The sequence below is a fragment of the Strix uralensis genome, chromosome 14 (genome assembly GCF_047716275.1).
Source record: "Strix uralensis isolate ZFMK-TIS-50842 chromosome 14, bStrUra1, whole genome shotgun sequence".
NCBI classification, from domain to species: Eukaryota; Metazoa; Chordata; class Aves; order Strigiformes; family Strigidae; genus Strix; species Strix uralensis.
In genome coordinates, this window is record NC_133985.1 from 3,888,811 (window position 1) to 3,905,295 (window position 16,485).

General features: G+C 51.8%; 1 protein-coding gene across 2 annotated transcripts in view; it reads left to right on the top strand.

Moving 5' to 3' along the window:
- Positions 1 to 16,485, top strand: part of PCDH1 (protocadherin 1) — a 53,207-nt gene that overhangs the window by 11,919 nt on the left and 24,803 nt on the right. For both annotated transcript variants that reach the window (XM_074883924.1, XM_074883925.1), the window contains exon 4: positions 15,670 to 15,889. In XM_074883924.1, coding sequence (XP_074740025.1) covers positions 15,670 to 15,889 — 220 coding nt within the window. The remainder of the gene's footprint in view (positions 1 to 15,669; positions 15,890 to 16,485) is intronic.

Genomic DNA, 16,485 nt, shown 5'->3' on the forward strand with positions numbered 1-16,485 from the left:
TGGGTGAGGACCACCCACTCCCCCACCGTGCTGTACCCTCTGTGCCCTGTGGAGACTCCTGCTCCCTTTGTATCCCGGTGAGCGGCAGGCTGGGCTCCTGCCGTGGGGCTGAGCTCAGCTGCCCTGTTGGATTTGACTTCAATAAAGTTTTCTATTTTTGACCAGTTGTGCCTTATTTTCCCTGCTGCCCCTGAAGATGCTCTTGCTCCCAGCAGTTTCCCAGGCATATTTTCCACCTCCTTGGCCACCAGAGCACCCAGGCCCCACAGCTCCCAGAAGTGATGCTCCTGTGGGCCAGCCATCTCCACAAGCCCTCTACCGTGCCCCAGTGTGGCCAGTCCAGAGGCTTCATGGTACTGACCCCGCTCTCTAAATTGACATCTCCCATCTCCAGTCACTGCCTGGCCCTCTAAGGAGACAGCTTCCTCAGGGACATGGTTCACAACACACGCATGTGCATACACACACACGTGTACGTGTGTGGATGTGGAGGCAGTCTGACCAGCCAGCCTGGCTTTCTTCTACCCCAACATCTCCCTGCATAGCTTCTCCTGGTACATCCCCCTGTCCTTTTGAGACCGACTCAGGTCCCAAAGCCAGAGCATGGAGGAACAGATCCCTGCCGCACAGTGCCTGGCTAGCATGACCCAAATCCTGTCAGCGAGGGCTGGAAGATGCCTGCCTCTCACCCGCTACAGTGCTGGAATGAGGACGCGGTTGCAGATGGAGCCTCGATGTGTCAGCAGCAGTGGGGGGAAGCACACGAAGGAAGGTGCTCCCCCCACCCCGGGATGCAGTGGGCACCTTTGCAGTGAAGGAGAGGTCCTCCAAGGCAGGCTGGTGGCAGCAGGGCTGCGGGATGGCGATGGAGCCAGGCGGCCACGCTCCCCATAAAGATGGCTCTGCCCCTCCTGTCGGGCAGGTTGGGGGCGATGCTGCTGCTCTGGGTCTTGCTCAGGCTCTTGTTTCTAGTGGGCTGGAGAGAGGATGGATCCTGGTAGGCAGGAGTAGCACAGCGCCCCTTCCCCAGGCCCTGGATGAGGCCGTCCTACACCCCCTTCCCTCCAGCCAAGCATCACATCTCAGGGACCCCCTTCCTGGCCACCCCTTCCTCTTTCTCATGGTTTTTCTTTCAAACTGGGGCAGATATCCCTGCGCCCATCGCACCAGCTTCACCTCTTTCCCAGAGGCTCCAACTGGCCACACCAGACTGCTGGAGAAGAGGAGCTCTGGCGCTGGGAGAGATTAGATCATCCGGGGAAACCAGTGGTTCTGGCTTCGGTGGTTTCAGCCCTGTGCCAGCCTTGGCTCTCACAGCCTCCTAGTTTGTTTTGCTAACAGCATAAGGTTTTATCTTGAACCGTCCAGGAAGTGTCTGGGCCTCCTAGGCAGGCAGGGCTGGGACCTGCGGGGAGATGCGATGGCTGCAGAGATGGAAAGGAGACACCAGCAACCACCTAAATAACTAGTCCCTGCAGGGCTGGGCAGGGCAGTCTGGGGGCTTGGCTCAGCATTGCTATCTGCTTCCCTTTGGGAACTTTCTGAGAGAAGTTTCCCTTCCTTTCTTGTCCTTGGCAGCTCTTTGATGAACCTGGGGTGAGAATGCAGCCTCTCAGATGCTGACGTGGGGAGCATCTCTTTCTTCTGCCGTCTCCCAGGCTCCATCCTTTGGGGGTTTTTTATACTGGGGGGGCGGGGAGAAATGCTACATCCTTTCCTGGCTGCATAAGCGTAAGACTGCCTCGGGTCCTTGCAGTCCCCCACCATCTGAGAAACTGGCTGGAGTGGTGTTAACTTCAGCGTGCTACTGTGAGCTCAGCAGAGGTGCCTGCACCTGCCTGCAGGCTCAGGAGCACCGTGCAGTATTAATTACTCTCTGCGGGGGGGGGATAAGAGGAATATTGTACCTGTAATGGATAAAAATGAAATTGTCTTGTTTTAGAATTTTGCTTAGAGTCTCCATAAATTGCAGGTTTAGGTGTCGGCAGATGTCTGGGAAAGTCTCTTACTGTCCTGGGTCAGTGGATTTTCTCAAGGTCGTTCACGTGGAATGAGCTGATAAATGGATCCAGCAAGGAGCTGCAGATGGAGCTGAGGGTTCATGGGGGACCTGCCCTGTTTTTCCCCAGTTTCAGAAAGACACTATGCTGGCAGCAGTTCCCAGGCACTGCAAATCAGCTCCTGCTCCTGGGATCAATTGCATTTGGTTCAGATTTGGCTCCGGCATGCAGAGACCAAATGAGGGAGCATGTCAGTGAGGTCCCGGGGGCCGCAGGGTCGGGGCTGAGCCCTGGCTGTGCTGGGGAGAGTGGCTGGGCTCTGCAAAACAACTATGAATGTAGGGTGGCTTGTGAGCATCAATGGGGTGCTTGAGGGAGCTGGGGGGAGGGGGCAAGGGGTGGGTCATACACCGTGATGGCTTCTGGAGAGTTGGTGAGGATGCTGAGACCCCCATGAGCAAGGCAGGAATGTGCAGTGATTCCTGGCAGGTCTGTGCTGGGGGACTTGGGTTTATGGCAGGGAGGGGTGCCTATGCCTGGGAGAGCAACATGGGGCATTCGGGACCTCAAAATGAAGAGCTTCAGCCACAGGAGATGAGCAACCCCGCGGTACAGCCTGGCCTGTACAGCCAGAGACAGCGTGGGTGTGCGCAGGCTGTGCTGCAGGGGGAGGTGACAGCGGGGTGTACTCAGCCTGCTCTCCGCGTGTGGGAGGTGACAGCAGGGTGCTCACAGCCTGTACCCCACGCAGGGGTGGCACGGAGGGGTGTGTGGTCTCTGTGGCAGGGGGTGGCGGAGGCACGTGTCCGGGCTGTGCGGCAGTGGTAGGTGATGTGAGGGGGTGCAGCCAGTCTGTCCTTCACGAAGAGGTGGCACAGGGAGGGGTACAACCCCTGTCCCCAGAGGAGGTGGCAGTGGGGTACATGCAGCCTGTACTGCAGTGGGGTGAGGCACAGAGGGGTTACACACCACGGGGAGAGGTGGCACAGGGTTATGTGCATGCTGTGCTGTGCGGAGCGGTGGCAGTGGGGTGTACACAGCCTGTACGCGGCGGGAGGTGACAGCGGGGTGTACATAGCGTGCAGCCTTGGGTAGGTGATGACTCCTCTGTAAGCAGCATGTCTGCAAGGAGGCGGTGGCACTCACTGCCCTGATCCCATCGAGGAGAGCATTGGCTCTCCTGCCTGACAGTCCCTGGCCACACCAGCGCTTGGGACCTCATCCTTTGCTTCCTTGAAGGCTCACCCAGCCTGTGCTACCTGCCTGGGGCTCCTCACATGGGGCTGGGCTGCCTGGGTGGCTTGCAGCTCTGGCTAGTTCCCCTTTTTCCAGCCTGCTGAGCCAGATGCTGCTTCTTCGTCCCTGCCCTCCTCTTCATCTTGCTTCTCAGACCCTCAAGCTTTCCCTGCCTGATGCCCTTGGAGCCAGCGTTGGTCTGTGGTGAACATGGGTGCTTTCCTAGCTTGGATCTGGTGGACTTCTTCCCCCCCCCCCCTCCTCTTTTCTTTCACAATAATATCTGCTCCTCTCCATCCCTCTTTCCCCATCTCTCCCCCTGCTCTGCTTGGGCAGTGACCTCGCCCTTCCTTGTTGCTTCCTTTCCCCATCAGTCTGTCCTGACCGGCTGTCTGCTGGCCCCAGCACAGAGAGATGCTGAGCCCTCTGCAGCACAGGGCTGAGTCCCCGGCTGGCTTCAACAGCCGAGCTGTGGATCCTCTGTGCGATGAAAGCGCTGGCTGTGTGGGCAGCCGCCCAGTCCAAGCCGCGCTGATTGATATTCCCAGCACTGCTCTGCCCGCTCGGCCGGGCTCTCAGCTGCAGTGCTGTTCCCTGCCCGCACAGACCAGCCTGGAGTGGGGCCCAGCCCTGCAGCCTGTTAAATCTGTCACCCAAGCCTGGGGCAAAACCTGATGCTGCACTGGGGTGTGTCCTCCGGCACTTTGTGGGCCCTCCACCCAAAGAGCAACCAGGAGGCCATGGATGGGATAAAGGGCGGAGGGAGGGGGATGCAGCCGGTGGGGGTGGAGGGTGGGGTGCTCCCGGGTGAGGACAGAGATGGGATGTTCTGGGACGGGATGGAGAGGGGGCTGGGGTAATGAGAGGGTGCTTGATGTAGGTCAGGATGGGGTGGGGTGTTGCGGGGGAGAGCAAGGGCTAAAGGATGGGTGGAACAAAGGGACACCGAACGGCTCTGTCCCTGGGAACCATGTCAGCCCAAGGTGGGGAGGGCAGTCCTGGTGGGGTGTGAGACAGCGGTGAAGAGGTGGATGGCGTGCACTTGTGTCCCTGGAGCTGGTGTCCACCCCGGAGCCCCGGTGTGAATTGTGTGCAAGAGCTGTGCAACTGTGCACAGGCTGACTCACATGGAGCTGTGCTGGGGTGGGTCACAAAGAGCAGGAGCTCCCCTTCATGGGTTGTGGGGTCTTGGACATCCAGCCCCCATGGTACCCTGCCAAATCTCTCTCTTGCTGGAATGTTCTTTTGAACGCTGCCCCTGCAGCTGAGTCCTGTGCCAATCCCAAAGCACCTTCCTCCCCTCCACCCTCCATCCCCATGCATACCTGTCGTGTGAGAACACCTGCCCATGAAACCCCAGGCACAGCCCATCTCCATGGGAGAGCTGTGCTCCTACCTACTGCCCTGCAAGCCGGTCCATCCAAGCTGCAGTTACACAACCCAGGCTCTGCCCTTGGGAGAAACCAAGATGGTCAATGGAGATTACTCCAAAAGGGACTCTTCCCACAATCCCCTCCTCCTTCAGTGCCCCAGGAAGCACATAGTCTACTTGGCTGAGGCAGAGAACATGGGTGAGAAGGAGCCTGGCTGCTCGGGCACAGGCCACCTCTGGCACCTTGGTCCCCCCCTTCTTGTCACCACTGATGCTAGCTGCAGTGTCCATCAGTCTGACCTGGGTGGAGCTTGGTCTTGGTTTCACCTCTGGGAGCCAGGGTCACCTGCGACTCAGACCCACTCAGCCTCCCCCAGTAGGTCCCCCGTTGACCTTGTCTTCTGTCTTTCTGGACTTTTCTGGAGGTCTGTCTGCACCCTTGAGGACCTGCTTTCCATATCCCACCAGCAGTATGTTTCTTTTTCTAGTGGGGTTCCCGACTCAACCCTGTGGTTGAGAGCACACAAGGAGTAGGAGGTCAGACAAAGGAACAGAAAAACAACTCCCCAAGATCCCTTAAAAACGTCTCCTAGTTGTTTTGCATCAATGTCTTCCTGTGGTGTAAGCTGTTTACTGCCTCACTCCTTCAGATGCTCACAGGAAAGAGTGGGTGGGAGAGTAGGTTTGTGGCAGTGACCTGCTAGGAGGGCAGGAGAAACCTCGTACATTATCTCATCATTTACATCCATTTTGGCACTCACAGCCATGCCTGGTGGATCCTGTCCAAAGATCCCTAAAGATGCCCCTGCCCTGGGAGGTAAACACCCTTCTGAACACCTCTTCACTTGCAAAATACCGGCCTCCTGATCTGCTATCTAAACACGGCACGGCTGGGCAGCCGCAGATCTTGGCAGGTTTCATCAGAGCTGTCTTTAGAGCCATCATTTTGGGAGGGCAGCGAATCACCGCCTCTCCCTTGGAACTGATCCTGCTCCGAAGTTGTCGGAGCAGAGTGCCCTGATTCAGCTCCTCTGAGACATCTCTAAAGGCCCGAGCAACCTGAAAGCCTGGAGCTATTTAGCTCCCACGTGGCCTGGTTTTCACATGCTCCAAACTCCCTGGTGCTCCTGAGCAGCTGCAGAGCTGCTGCCAGCGAGGCTCTGACAGATATCCCTCCCTGCTGTGGGGGAACTTCTTGTCTGAGCTCAGGACTGAGATTGTGCTCTAAATGTCTTGCTAATGTGATGTCTGATGTTCCTCTTACACTAATCTGTTAATCTTTCTGCTTCTTCATCAAAAGCACTCAAGCCCAGTAGAAAGCAAAATCAGTATTTCAGATGTTTGAAGAGCCCTTCATTATTATTCAGTCTGGGCAAGACCTTTTGGGGTGTTGTGATTCAAGGCCCTGGGAGTGCCTGGAGGAGCTTGGGCTGTTTTTTTCCGAGGATTTCAAGTAGATCACAGTTTATTAGGGACTATCAGGATGTCTCTTGCCCAGAGAAGAGAGCTCAGAAATTTTCTCTAATGTTCAGGAAATTTTTCTTGAGTCACAATCTGCAAGGTTTGTCCCAAGGACTTGACAGCTCACCCAGGATTTGAGGGTACGGTAAAAGAAAGCTGTCCTCAGCTCATCCATACCTTGGGTCATGTGCCAGCAAGAGCTGTAGTGCCAGACCAGTGCAGGCAAGACAAGTGGCCTTAACAAGCCTTACAATATTACTTGCCTTACCTGTTTGATCTCTCCAAATGAAGGCTTGTCTTACCCAGTATCATCATTCATCATTAGGTGCAGGTTGGTTGCAGACCACTAAAGTGAGGGCTCTGTTAATGTCTAGAGTGTGTTGGTGCACAGACTTATGGAATAAACACAATACCTTAATCACACAGGAAAAGCTTCTGCCCTTTGCCTATGGAAATAGAAGTGGTTAGAAAACAGGGTTGCCATCAGAGGAAAATTTTCAATTTGAAAACAAATCAGCAAGAATTGACAATTTTTTTTCTATTTTGGTTCAAGTCAACGGATATAGATATATAAATATATATTTTTTTTCCTAATAATTTCCAAAGGCACGATTCTGACTGGCCTTTTTAAATTTAGCTTCATAATTAATACTTGGCTTGAATTCTAAAGTGAAAGTAACATTTGCAAGAGCATCATTTTTTCATTTTTGCATGTCAGCAAAGATATCCCCCCTGCCCCAACTTTGAAACAAGAAGCTCCCTTGAAAAATGATTTGATTTCAATGAATTGACATTTTTTCCATGCAAAGTCTTCCGCTGAAGCATTCCTGGTTATCTCTCTTTTTTTTTAGAGTCCTGAGTCTATGGCTTGGGACCCCCCGCTCTCCCCAGAGTTTTCAATACTATCTGTCAGCTCCACTGGGTGCAACTGGAAGCCAGATTAGCTCATTATTTTCCCAGCATTATTTTCCCACTCCACAGCTGTTGGATTCCTCAAGGGCTTTATTCAAGTGTTACTCCCGGTCCTGGAACCTTTTTCTCCCTGGGATCTTCAGATGGTTTTAATGTGATTATGAGACCTCCTTCTGTGTCCCGAGCAATTTCTGCTCTATACCAACTATCTACAAAATGGCTCTATTGTCAGCTTGAAGGTGATAGACATTTCAGGACACCACGGTCAGTCCAATTTAGACATTATTCCTTAAAGATTATGACCCCTTTAGATTTTTATGATTCACCCTTCAGATGATTTATTTCCATATTTTCCTTTCCAGTCTTCATTTCAACCAAAGAAAAAGCCAAATTGCACATCCTTGATGGGCTCGGAGCTCTGATAGGCTGAGAGGTTAGGCAATCTCTGTCCTGAGGCTGTCTAAATGGGTTTCTAATTGTGTTAGATCTTGCTATGAGTTAGATAAATTTGATCTGACCAGGCAGGTTGGCACCAGGCTTTGGCGGCTTCTTTGAGCATCATGCAAATTTCAGGAGGCTTCAGGGCACCTGTGTGGAGTCAGCCCACATTTTACCCAGATTTATTCATTAAACAGTGCCTCGGGATCTGATGTCCATTTTAGAATGGCTGTTCTGCTATCATTATTTCAGCAGGACTTGTAGCACCTCTCTTGTAACTGCAAGGTCAGCGCTTGCTAATTGTTCAGCAATGGAAGCCATGCGAACAGCCACTGTGAAGAGTGAGCAGTTGCTTTTCAGAGAATACCTGGTTTTGGGAGGTGTGATTCACATGGATTCCTGTGTGTCTTTGCTCGAGCTGTGGATTCATTCTGTAGCTTCATTTGTCAACTGTGAGAGAGCTGAAGGATTGTTGGGAACAACCCTCACTTCAGACACTGGGATGGGGATGGACACAAGGATTTGTGGGCAGAGCACAGCCATCAAACAAGACCTCATGAACATCAGATGGACCAGAACTGTCAGCCCCGTTGCTGCAGCCTTGTGCAACCACAGTAGCTGTGAGGGAGGTGACCCTAGCAAAACATCAGACTGGTAGATCAGAAAACTGGACCTTTAACTCTGCTAGTAGTCCTGTCCAGAATTGTCAGTGCTTGTTTGGAGACACCACCTTCAATGACGAAATTTTGGGAAGGCTTGAACTTTTTTTTGAATGCAGGAGGGGTCCTACAGGTGTGCACAGACCACACTTCTTCTTAGAGCTGGGTTTACCTATCTCCCTCCCTTGTCTGTGCTGGATGGAGCTCCAGGCAGGTAGTTGTCCTGCCTGGTTGCTCCATCCCTCCCTTGCCCAAAGCAGGCAGAGTCCCTGGGACCTGTTCCCTTGCTCTGCAACAGCTCTTTCCTCAATTTCTTCATTTTGTGGTGAAGGGGAGCAATCCAGTACTGCTGGGAACTGCAGCTCTGGGGTGGTTCGGTCCACTTTACGAAGTGATAGTTAGCCCTTGTGCCTCCGAAAATCTGGACCTGGAGATGCTGTGTCAGGGCAGGGAGCAACCTCTGGGGCAGACAGGATCCTCAGACCACGAAGGAGACTGGAGGGACACAGGAGGGAGAAGAGCAGTCCTTGAGGGGCAGAGGGTTACCGTAGGTGCCAGGAGGCTGACCCCAAGCCAGGGCAGCATTTGCCTTTGCTGCTCATACGCAAACACTCTCCCTTATCGTGCTGCTCTGCCTGGTCCACATAACGTTGTGAGCTCTTCACATCACGTGCAGGTATGGCAGACCTGGGCATGAGGGTGGGTGCAGGAGGAGTGGGGGGATGCTCTTGGAAGGTTTCTTCTCCAAAAGTCAGTTCAGCGGCCGGACAGTGTGCTGCTGGGGTAGCACGGGAAGGGATGGGAAGAGCTATCTGCTCTCTGACCTCACCCCAGCAGAAGCACATGCTGTTGTTCAGATAAGCTGTAAAATGATCGACTGCTTACAGTCATGAGATGAGCTTGTGTCCTGTTTCCTAGAGCTAGAACATTGCCCTGGATAGTTCTTGGCAATTCAGGTCCAGCTTTCCTCGAGGCTTGCCCTGGTTTCCACGGGCATAATATTCCCCTCAGCCTCCTGCTCTGAAGCCTGTGTTGCATTGTGCTGGAGCCATGCTCCACTCCAGACATGACGCTAGCAAATAAAATAATTCCCACATGCAGCAAAGTCTCTGTACATGAAAAGCTGGATCTGCATAGTGTGGGGCATGGTCCCTGGGATTTTATTTTTTTTTTTTCAGTAACCAGGGATGTTGCATAGCTCCAGGTTGGTTTGTAAAGGGAAGGGTTCATGAATTAATCTGAAGTTGACTAACTCATGTGCTACAATGGCTCCCTTGTCACTTATTTTTATATTCTGGGCATTGGGTCTGACATTGCCTTTCACTTTCAGCCCTGTGAGTTGCTGCATTGTGGCGGCTGTTGGGGAAGCAAGCTCCTTTGGCAGCTGGCTGAAAGGCCGTTGAGGCTTCTGGCATGTGGGGAGGTGCAGGAGCAATTGGAGGCTGCCAGAGAAGCCCATTAGCCGTGGATCCTGCTTTCAGATCAGCAGCGAGGTAGTTAACAATTTTAATATTTCCATCACTCCAGCATTAATCGGCGCTCTGGGGGGGGGGAGCAGGGTGACTCACCTCTGGGGGGGCTGTTGCACTGCACCATTGCTGTCAGCAGGAAAAGGGTGCCCGGGGTGGATTTTAAGGTTTCCTTTGTGAACAGCACAATTTCTGGTCTATCAGATGGAACTGCATCTCTTGCCACTTGGTCCATGCCATCTGCGCAGGGGGTGATGCTGTGTGTTTTGGGGGGATCTGGTGCAACACCCCACAGCCCTATTCTCTTGTAGCACTGCTCTCATTTTGGCTGAGTTGTTTTCCCTGGGTTTAGCAAGGACAATCAGCTTGGTGCGGTCCCGATGAGAGCTGGAGATGTTTGTGATGAAGGGAAGAGGCAGGAGGGAGCAGAGTGGGGCTGAGGAGGGAGGGGGTCCCCTTAGTACCCTTCCAGCATCCGTGGGTGGGGACCCTCGTGGTAGAGGGCATCAGGACAGAGCAGCCCCTTGGCAGGCACTGGTGCTGGGGGGTTTTGGGGTGTGCAGCCAGGACCAGACAGGCTGGGGATGGCTGTTGAGGAGACCCCGAGAAAATTTCTCATCAGAACAAGTCTCTGCTACTGTCAAAGCCCCAAAACTAGAACCGTGTGTGTGACCCTGCCTTCCCTGCTGCAGAAGGGCTGTGGCAGAGCTGGAACAGGCACAGAGAAGGGCAGCAAAGCTGGCCCGACCTGCCCGGAGTCTGCAGGAGGACGGGGCTGCACGTACTCGCACGCTGCAGCTCGCAGAGGACACAGCGGAGCAGGATGCGGCACGGATCTGTGAAATTGGAAAGGGATAGAGCGAGGAGCAATTACTCATGTTTCCTTATAACCCTGCAGGTAGGAGAAGTTCAAGGAAAAATTACCAGGCAGCAGATGTAAAACCAAAGGGAAGTGCTTTTCCACCCAGCACACGGGCAGAGAGTTCATTGCTGCAGGATGCCACGGGGGCCAAAAGCAGGCGTGGACTCAAAAAGGCGTGAGAGCACTTCACAGAGAATGGGGGTCATTAAACGTATGAGCTGCAAACGAGTCCTTGCTCAGGAAAAAAAAAAACTGAGCTGCGGCACAACAGAACCCCGCAGGATGTACCGGGGGATGAATGTCTTCATCAGAGCATCCGCTGGTGCTGGAGGCGGCCCGGTGCTGGGGCTCCCTGCGGAAAGTGGGGGACGGGGGCTCCGTGTGCTCCTCAGATGTACAGGCTGGCACAGGCATGTCTCCCCATCAGGAATACGAGTGAGCACTGGGGACACCTTGAAAGGAGTTTTTTCAGAGCCACAATTCCTCAGCTAAGAAAACAGACAGCTTTGCCCCAAATCCTATTCTAGTGCAGTGGCAAAGTGGAGACAGCAGTTAGAAATAGAAAAACAATAAATACTAGTGGGGAAAAAGGCAAAAGGGAGGGAGCCTAGAGCAATTAGGAGAAATGAGTAGTTATGGAGTGTAGAAAATTTGACAAGGAAAGCCAAAAACGTTGGGGGAAAAGCAATTTTGACACACTAAACACAATAAGGAGTACTTTAAAAAATGTGTTAGGAAGAGGTGGAATCCAGCAATTGTCATTTCCAACTGGAGACTGCAAAATTGTTAATTATGTAGAAAAATGCACAAGTATTCAATAAATACTTCTAGTGATCTGGACTGAGATATAATGTAGGATTCAGTACCTGCCAATGTGTTGGTAACCAGCAAAGACATTCAAAATATCATCTCCTCCCAATAGTGATATTTGAAATAATCGGATAAAATAATTTGCACCAAAGAGTCTTTAAAGATCTAGAGTAGGAGCTCTCTGATCCTGCGGTGTTAATGGAGCTGGGGACTCCAGGATGTGGGCCACGAGGAGTGGGAGGGCAGTGATGCCATGAGCCAGCTGCAATAGCGATGGGGATGCTGTGTGCACCGCACACTGTCCTCACCAGCCCCAGGGAACAACTGGATTAATAGCTAAGGCAGGAAGCTCAATGATGGAAACAGCATTGACGTCAGTCAACGCAGTTTGATGGGGAGGGATACTGGGCAGTGTCATTACATGACAGGTCCAGTTCTTAAACCTTTCCTTAGGCGTCTGCTCCTGGCCACTGTGAGAAACAGGATCTACTCTAGGCATACCTGTGGGTCTGAAGCAGCAGAGCTGGTTTTATGTTGGTGTGAGATTACAGCATACAGCTGATCAGCTTGGAGCTTGATGAAGAGCCAAGTTGATAATGCGTTGTTATTATTATTATTATTATTATTATTTATTATTATTATTTTGAATTAACACTAGTCATTATAAGTAAAGCATTGTTAAATAGATGAAGATCTGGTTTATCAACAGCTCCGCGAAGAAAAGCAGTCGTTGGTTGGGAGTCCTCGTGGAACGAGGTTCTCCTAGAGGAGCTCTTCCACAGCAGTACTGTGCCTGCTACCATTCAACGTTGTAATCAATGATCTGGAAGTAAATATAAAATCACCGCTGATAAAATTTGCAGCTGACACGGAGATTGGTGGAGTGGGAGATCATGATGAGGATAGAGCAGTCATGCAGAGCAATCCAGATTGCTTGGTAAACCGGGCCCATTTAAACAAAGTGCATTTTAACACAGCCAAATGCAAAGCTGTACATTGAGAAATAGTGAATGCTGGTTTATATCCTGGAAAGCACTGACTCTAAAATGGATTTAAGGGTTACACTGCATGAGTAGCTCAGTGTGAGCACTTGTGGTGCTCCTGCCAAAGGGCTAATACAGCCCTCAGATGAAAAAAACTGAGAGGTAGGAGGAAAAACAAGGCTCTGCAGAAAGCCCTGGTGAGATGGCATCAGCAGTCTCACAGTGATCGCTTCTGGTGAGGAATGGGGAAAAACTCGGGCAGGTAAAGATGAGGGCCACAAAACTAATTCGCTGGCTTGCAGGTTGAGACTTAAGGAACCTGGTTTGTCTAACTTCTCAAAAAGAAGGTTGAGGCGTGCCTTGATTGCGCTGTACAAGGAACTTCTTGTGCAGAAAACGCTGCATGCTGAAAGGCTCTTTAACCTAGCAGAGAAAGGTCATACAAAACCCAATTTCTGTAAGTCAGTGCCAAACAAATGGATTCAGTCTTTCCGTGACTCCAGAACAAGGCTCTCTGGGTGGAGAGCTTCAGCCAGACACAAGCTACTAGGACTGTGCAGAGTACAAGGGGAGCACTAACCCCTGCCAGTGCCATGCTGTTGCGCAGTCTTGGAGGCTTGGAGGGGATTGGGCTTGAATGTGGATTGCCTTTGCCCTGCAGTGAGGAGAAGAGCCCTTCTAAGGGCTGCCAGGCAGGATCTGACACTTAAAGGAGGTATTTTTTAGGTAAAAGTGATGCTGTGTGGCAGGAGACCCCTCAGGGGAGGGATAGTAGCTGTCACAGGCTGAGTTTCTGAGGCCGTTTGTATTATTGCAGGCACCCCAAGGAACGCTAGCTGTTTGGGGTTTTACAAGCCTAGGTGAAAGCAGAAGCTTTTAGCTAGGGATGAGCCACAGCGATGGAGGAAAGAAGTTTCAGTCGGGGTGCAGGAAGAAGCTGTGGGCCAGCACTGCCTGCCATGGTGGGTAGTGACGTCTGTGCAGTGGAGGCTTTTTCAGGCTTTACACAGCTGCACAGCCCACAAAGCTGGCTGGGGGATGACGTCTGGAGGGTCACCTGCACACAGTTCTGCTGTGGGCAGGACTGCCTTCACCTCAGCTCCTCCAGAGCTGCGCACGAAGACCTCCTGAGAGGTGCTTGCCTATCCCTTCATGACAAAGATTGCACCGTCTGCTGTGGCAATCTATTGCACTTGGCTAAACCTACCACTGTATTTTTTTCCGTAGTGACTAACCTCGGTCTTCCCTGCTGCAGGTGAAGTCCATTCCTTCTTCTCTGTCCATGGTTAAAAGCAGCAGCTTTCTCCTTGCAGAAGGCTTTCATGAGCTTGAAGAGTGATGCCTTTGCCACCCTTAGCCTTCTCCTTCCCAGACCAGTTTCCTCAGTCTTTCTAGGTTTTGTCATGATTTCTAACAGCTGCTTGTTTCTATTCTCTGCTTAACTGGTGCATCTGTTCTTGAAAGTGGTGCCCAGACTGGACACAGCTCTGCCGCTGAAGTCCTGCCTGAACCCAGCAGAGCAGACAGATCCCTCTGTGACTTAAAGACAAAGCGCCTGTTTGCGCATCCCAATATAGATGCATTTTTTGGTGAGAGATTGACACTGTTGATGGATAGTCAACCCATGATCTGTTGTAACCCCCAATCCCTCAGCCAGCCTGCTGCTTGCGTGGTGATTATTTTTCCCAAGTGTGCAAATGTGACAGATATATTCCACATCTGTCATCCAAGCAGTTAATGAAAATACAGGCTAGCGATGGACTCGGAACACAACCCGAAGAATTTCATTTGATACATCGTCCCAGCTGAAAGGCCTGTCTTCAGTAATTACTTTCTGAATGCAACTTTCTAAATGCTTTGCATCCACCCTGCAGTAAATTGCACCTAAGCAGAAAAATACTATGCTGCACCTACACTGTTTTCCTGCATTACTTATGAGAATATTGTCTAAAATAGCGTCAAAAAACTTCCTAAAGTCAAGATATAACATTTACTGCTCCTCCTCCATACACAAGGCCTGATGTCTTTTCAAAGGAAGAAGTTCAATGGCTTGACATGTTTGTTTGTGACAAACCTACAGTGGCTGTTACTCATTTCCTTGTTATCTTGTAGGTACTTACAAAGAGTTCTTTTATCTGTTTCAGTATTTTTCCAGGAACTGAAATTAAGCTAACTGTTTTATAATTCTCCAGATCTTCTTTTTTCTCATCTTTAAAGACAGGAGCTATTTTAGCTCACTTACAGTCTTCTGGAAGCTCCCTGATTTTCTACAAATTCTTTAAAAAAAGTATATATTAAAAAAAAAAAGCCAAAAAAAAAAAGCCCTAACAGCTCTGAACTTGCTTAAATCAGGTCTCTAAGCACCTGGGGTGAATTTAATCAGGTTCAACCATCCTAAAAGCAGCTAGCTTATCTAAATGCTCCCTGTGTGTTCCTTCCCTCCGTTAGTCTCAATTCCTTCCCCTTCCTCGTTGGTGCTAGCTGTGTGGGATGCCTGATTGCCACTCAGTTGTAGTAAAGTCATCAGCAAAAAAAGGTATTCAGCCTAAATGGTGTGTTGGTTCCTCTCTCTCCTGATCACCTTCAGATCCCCATCAAATAGCTCCTTCCTACATTTGTGGGTGATTTTGTGTCTTTTCCTCTCTCTTGGTGTTTGTGTTTCATTCTCTGCACTCATCATACTGCTCTTGCCCTATGAACTTGTGCTACCCTTTCCACTCCTTGGTAATCATAACAAAGAAGGATTGTATGGAAGGATTTGGAGGAGGATAATGGTGTAGTTTAATGGTTGTTTGCAGGGAACTCCTCCTAAACACAAGGCAAAGCTGGGGAGAGAAAGTGTGAAGTAGGGTCTTTGAAATGTTTAACAAGCAGACAAAAGAAGCGATGGTGATCCTTGATGGAGAACCTCTTAGGATGAGAGATGGTGTCAGACCAGAGGCTGAAAGGGGAGGGATGATGTCACCATATCTCTGTGCTGGGCAGTGATCCCATTAGAGAGGCTCTTGGGTGGGTTTGGCCAGGTGGGTGTCTGAGGAGAGTCTGAGTGCAGAGTGGAGACTTCAGATGAAGAGTGGGGTGGGGGCCAGTGATTCAGGATGCTGTGCTAACAGGGGACCTTTCTGGAGCCTGCCTGTCATGGGAGAGGGCATCTGCCCAGGGTTGTCTCTGGGTGGAAGAGGAGGCTGGGGCACGAGCTGTGGAGGGAGGTGTTGGGTCAGGGGAGCACAGGTACCATGCCAGGCGTGCTCCCTGCATGGGTGGTGTCTGATGGGATGCTCTTGGCTGGGGTGGAGCCCAGTGCCGTGTCTGTCGGGCTGGCTGTGGGGGGGCTGATGATGGACACTGCTGGTGTCAGGAGTGGTGGACAGGAGCACTCTGCCTCTGTTTAGGGGTCAGGTTTGGTGACCTCCCTTTGCCTTCATCTGCTGGGTGGGTGATGCAACAGCTTTTTTCTTCTCTCCCAGTTACCTCATCGCCGAGTGACGTTCTCTGCAGCCAGCCAGGCTCAGGACCTGCAGGATCCCTCCCAGCACAGCTACTACGACAGTGGGCTGGAGGAATCAGAGACCCCAAGCAGCAAATCATCGTCGGGGCCCCGCATCGGGCCACTAGCCCTGCCTGAGGATCACTACGAACGCACCACGCCCGATGGCAGCATCGGGGAGATGGAGCATCCTGAGAATGGTATGTGCTCGCCGCATGTGTGCCTGCCCCTCCCCAGGGACCCTGCACCTGAGGCTCTTCATCCCCAATGCCGCACCTCCCTTGGTGTGGGTGAGATGGGGTGAGGAGCTCGGCTGGGGCAGGCTTGCCACGCTCAAGTCTGGTGGGGCTGGGAGACTGGAGAAGAGGTGAGGCTCAAAACAAGAGAGAAGCAAGAACATGGTGGGGAGGGGAGAGGTGGGTGAGGGAGAGGAGGTCTGGGGGAGGCTAGGAGATGTGGGAGTGGGAAGAGTGAGGGGTCATATGGGTTTGGCAGGAGGCAGATGGGTTTAGCATGAGGTAGGCAGGGGGCCCAACAGGATGGTCCGAGATGGCAGCGCAGGTGGCATGCAGAGGGGGTTGTAGCCCAACTGATGATGAGCTTGTGTACTGCAGTCAGGTGGTCCCATGGGTGCTTCCCTCCATGGCAGGGTAGGGATGTAGGGACAGATGGGATGTGATGCAGCTCTCTGTGCTGTCGTGGGAGTTTCCTGGGGAGCAGAGGAGTAGAGCAGGTTTAGTGGCACAGACTGTGGTGAGGGGATGTGTGGAGTGCAGGATCAGAGAGTGTGGTGGTG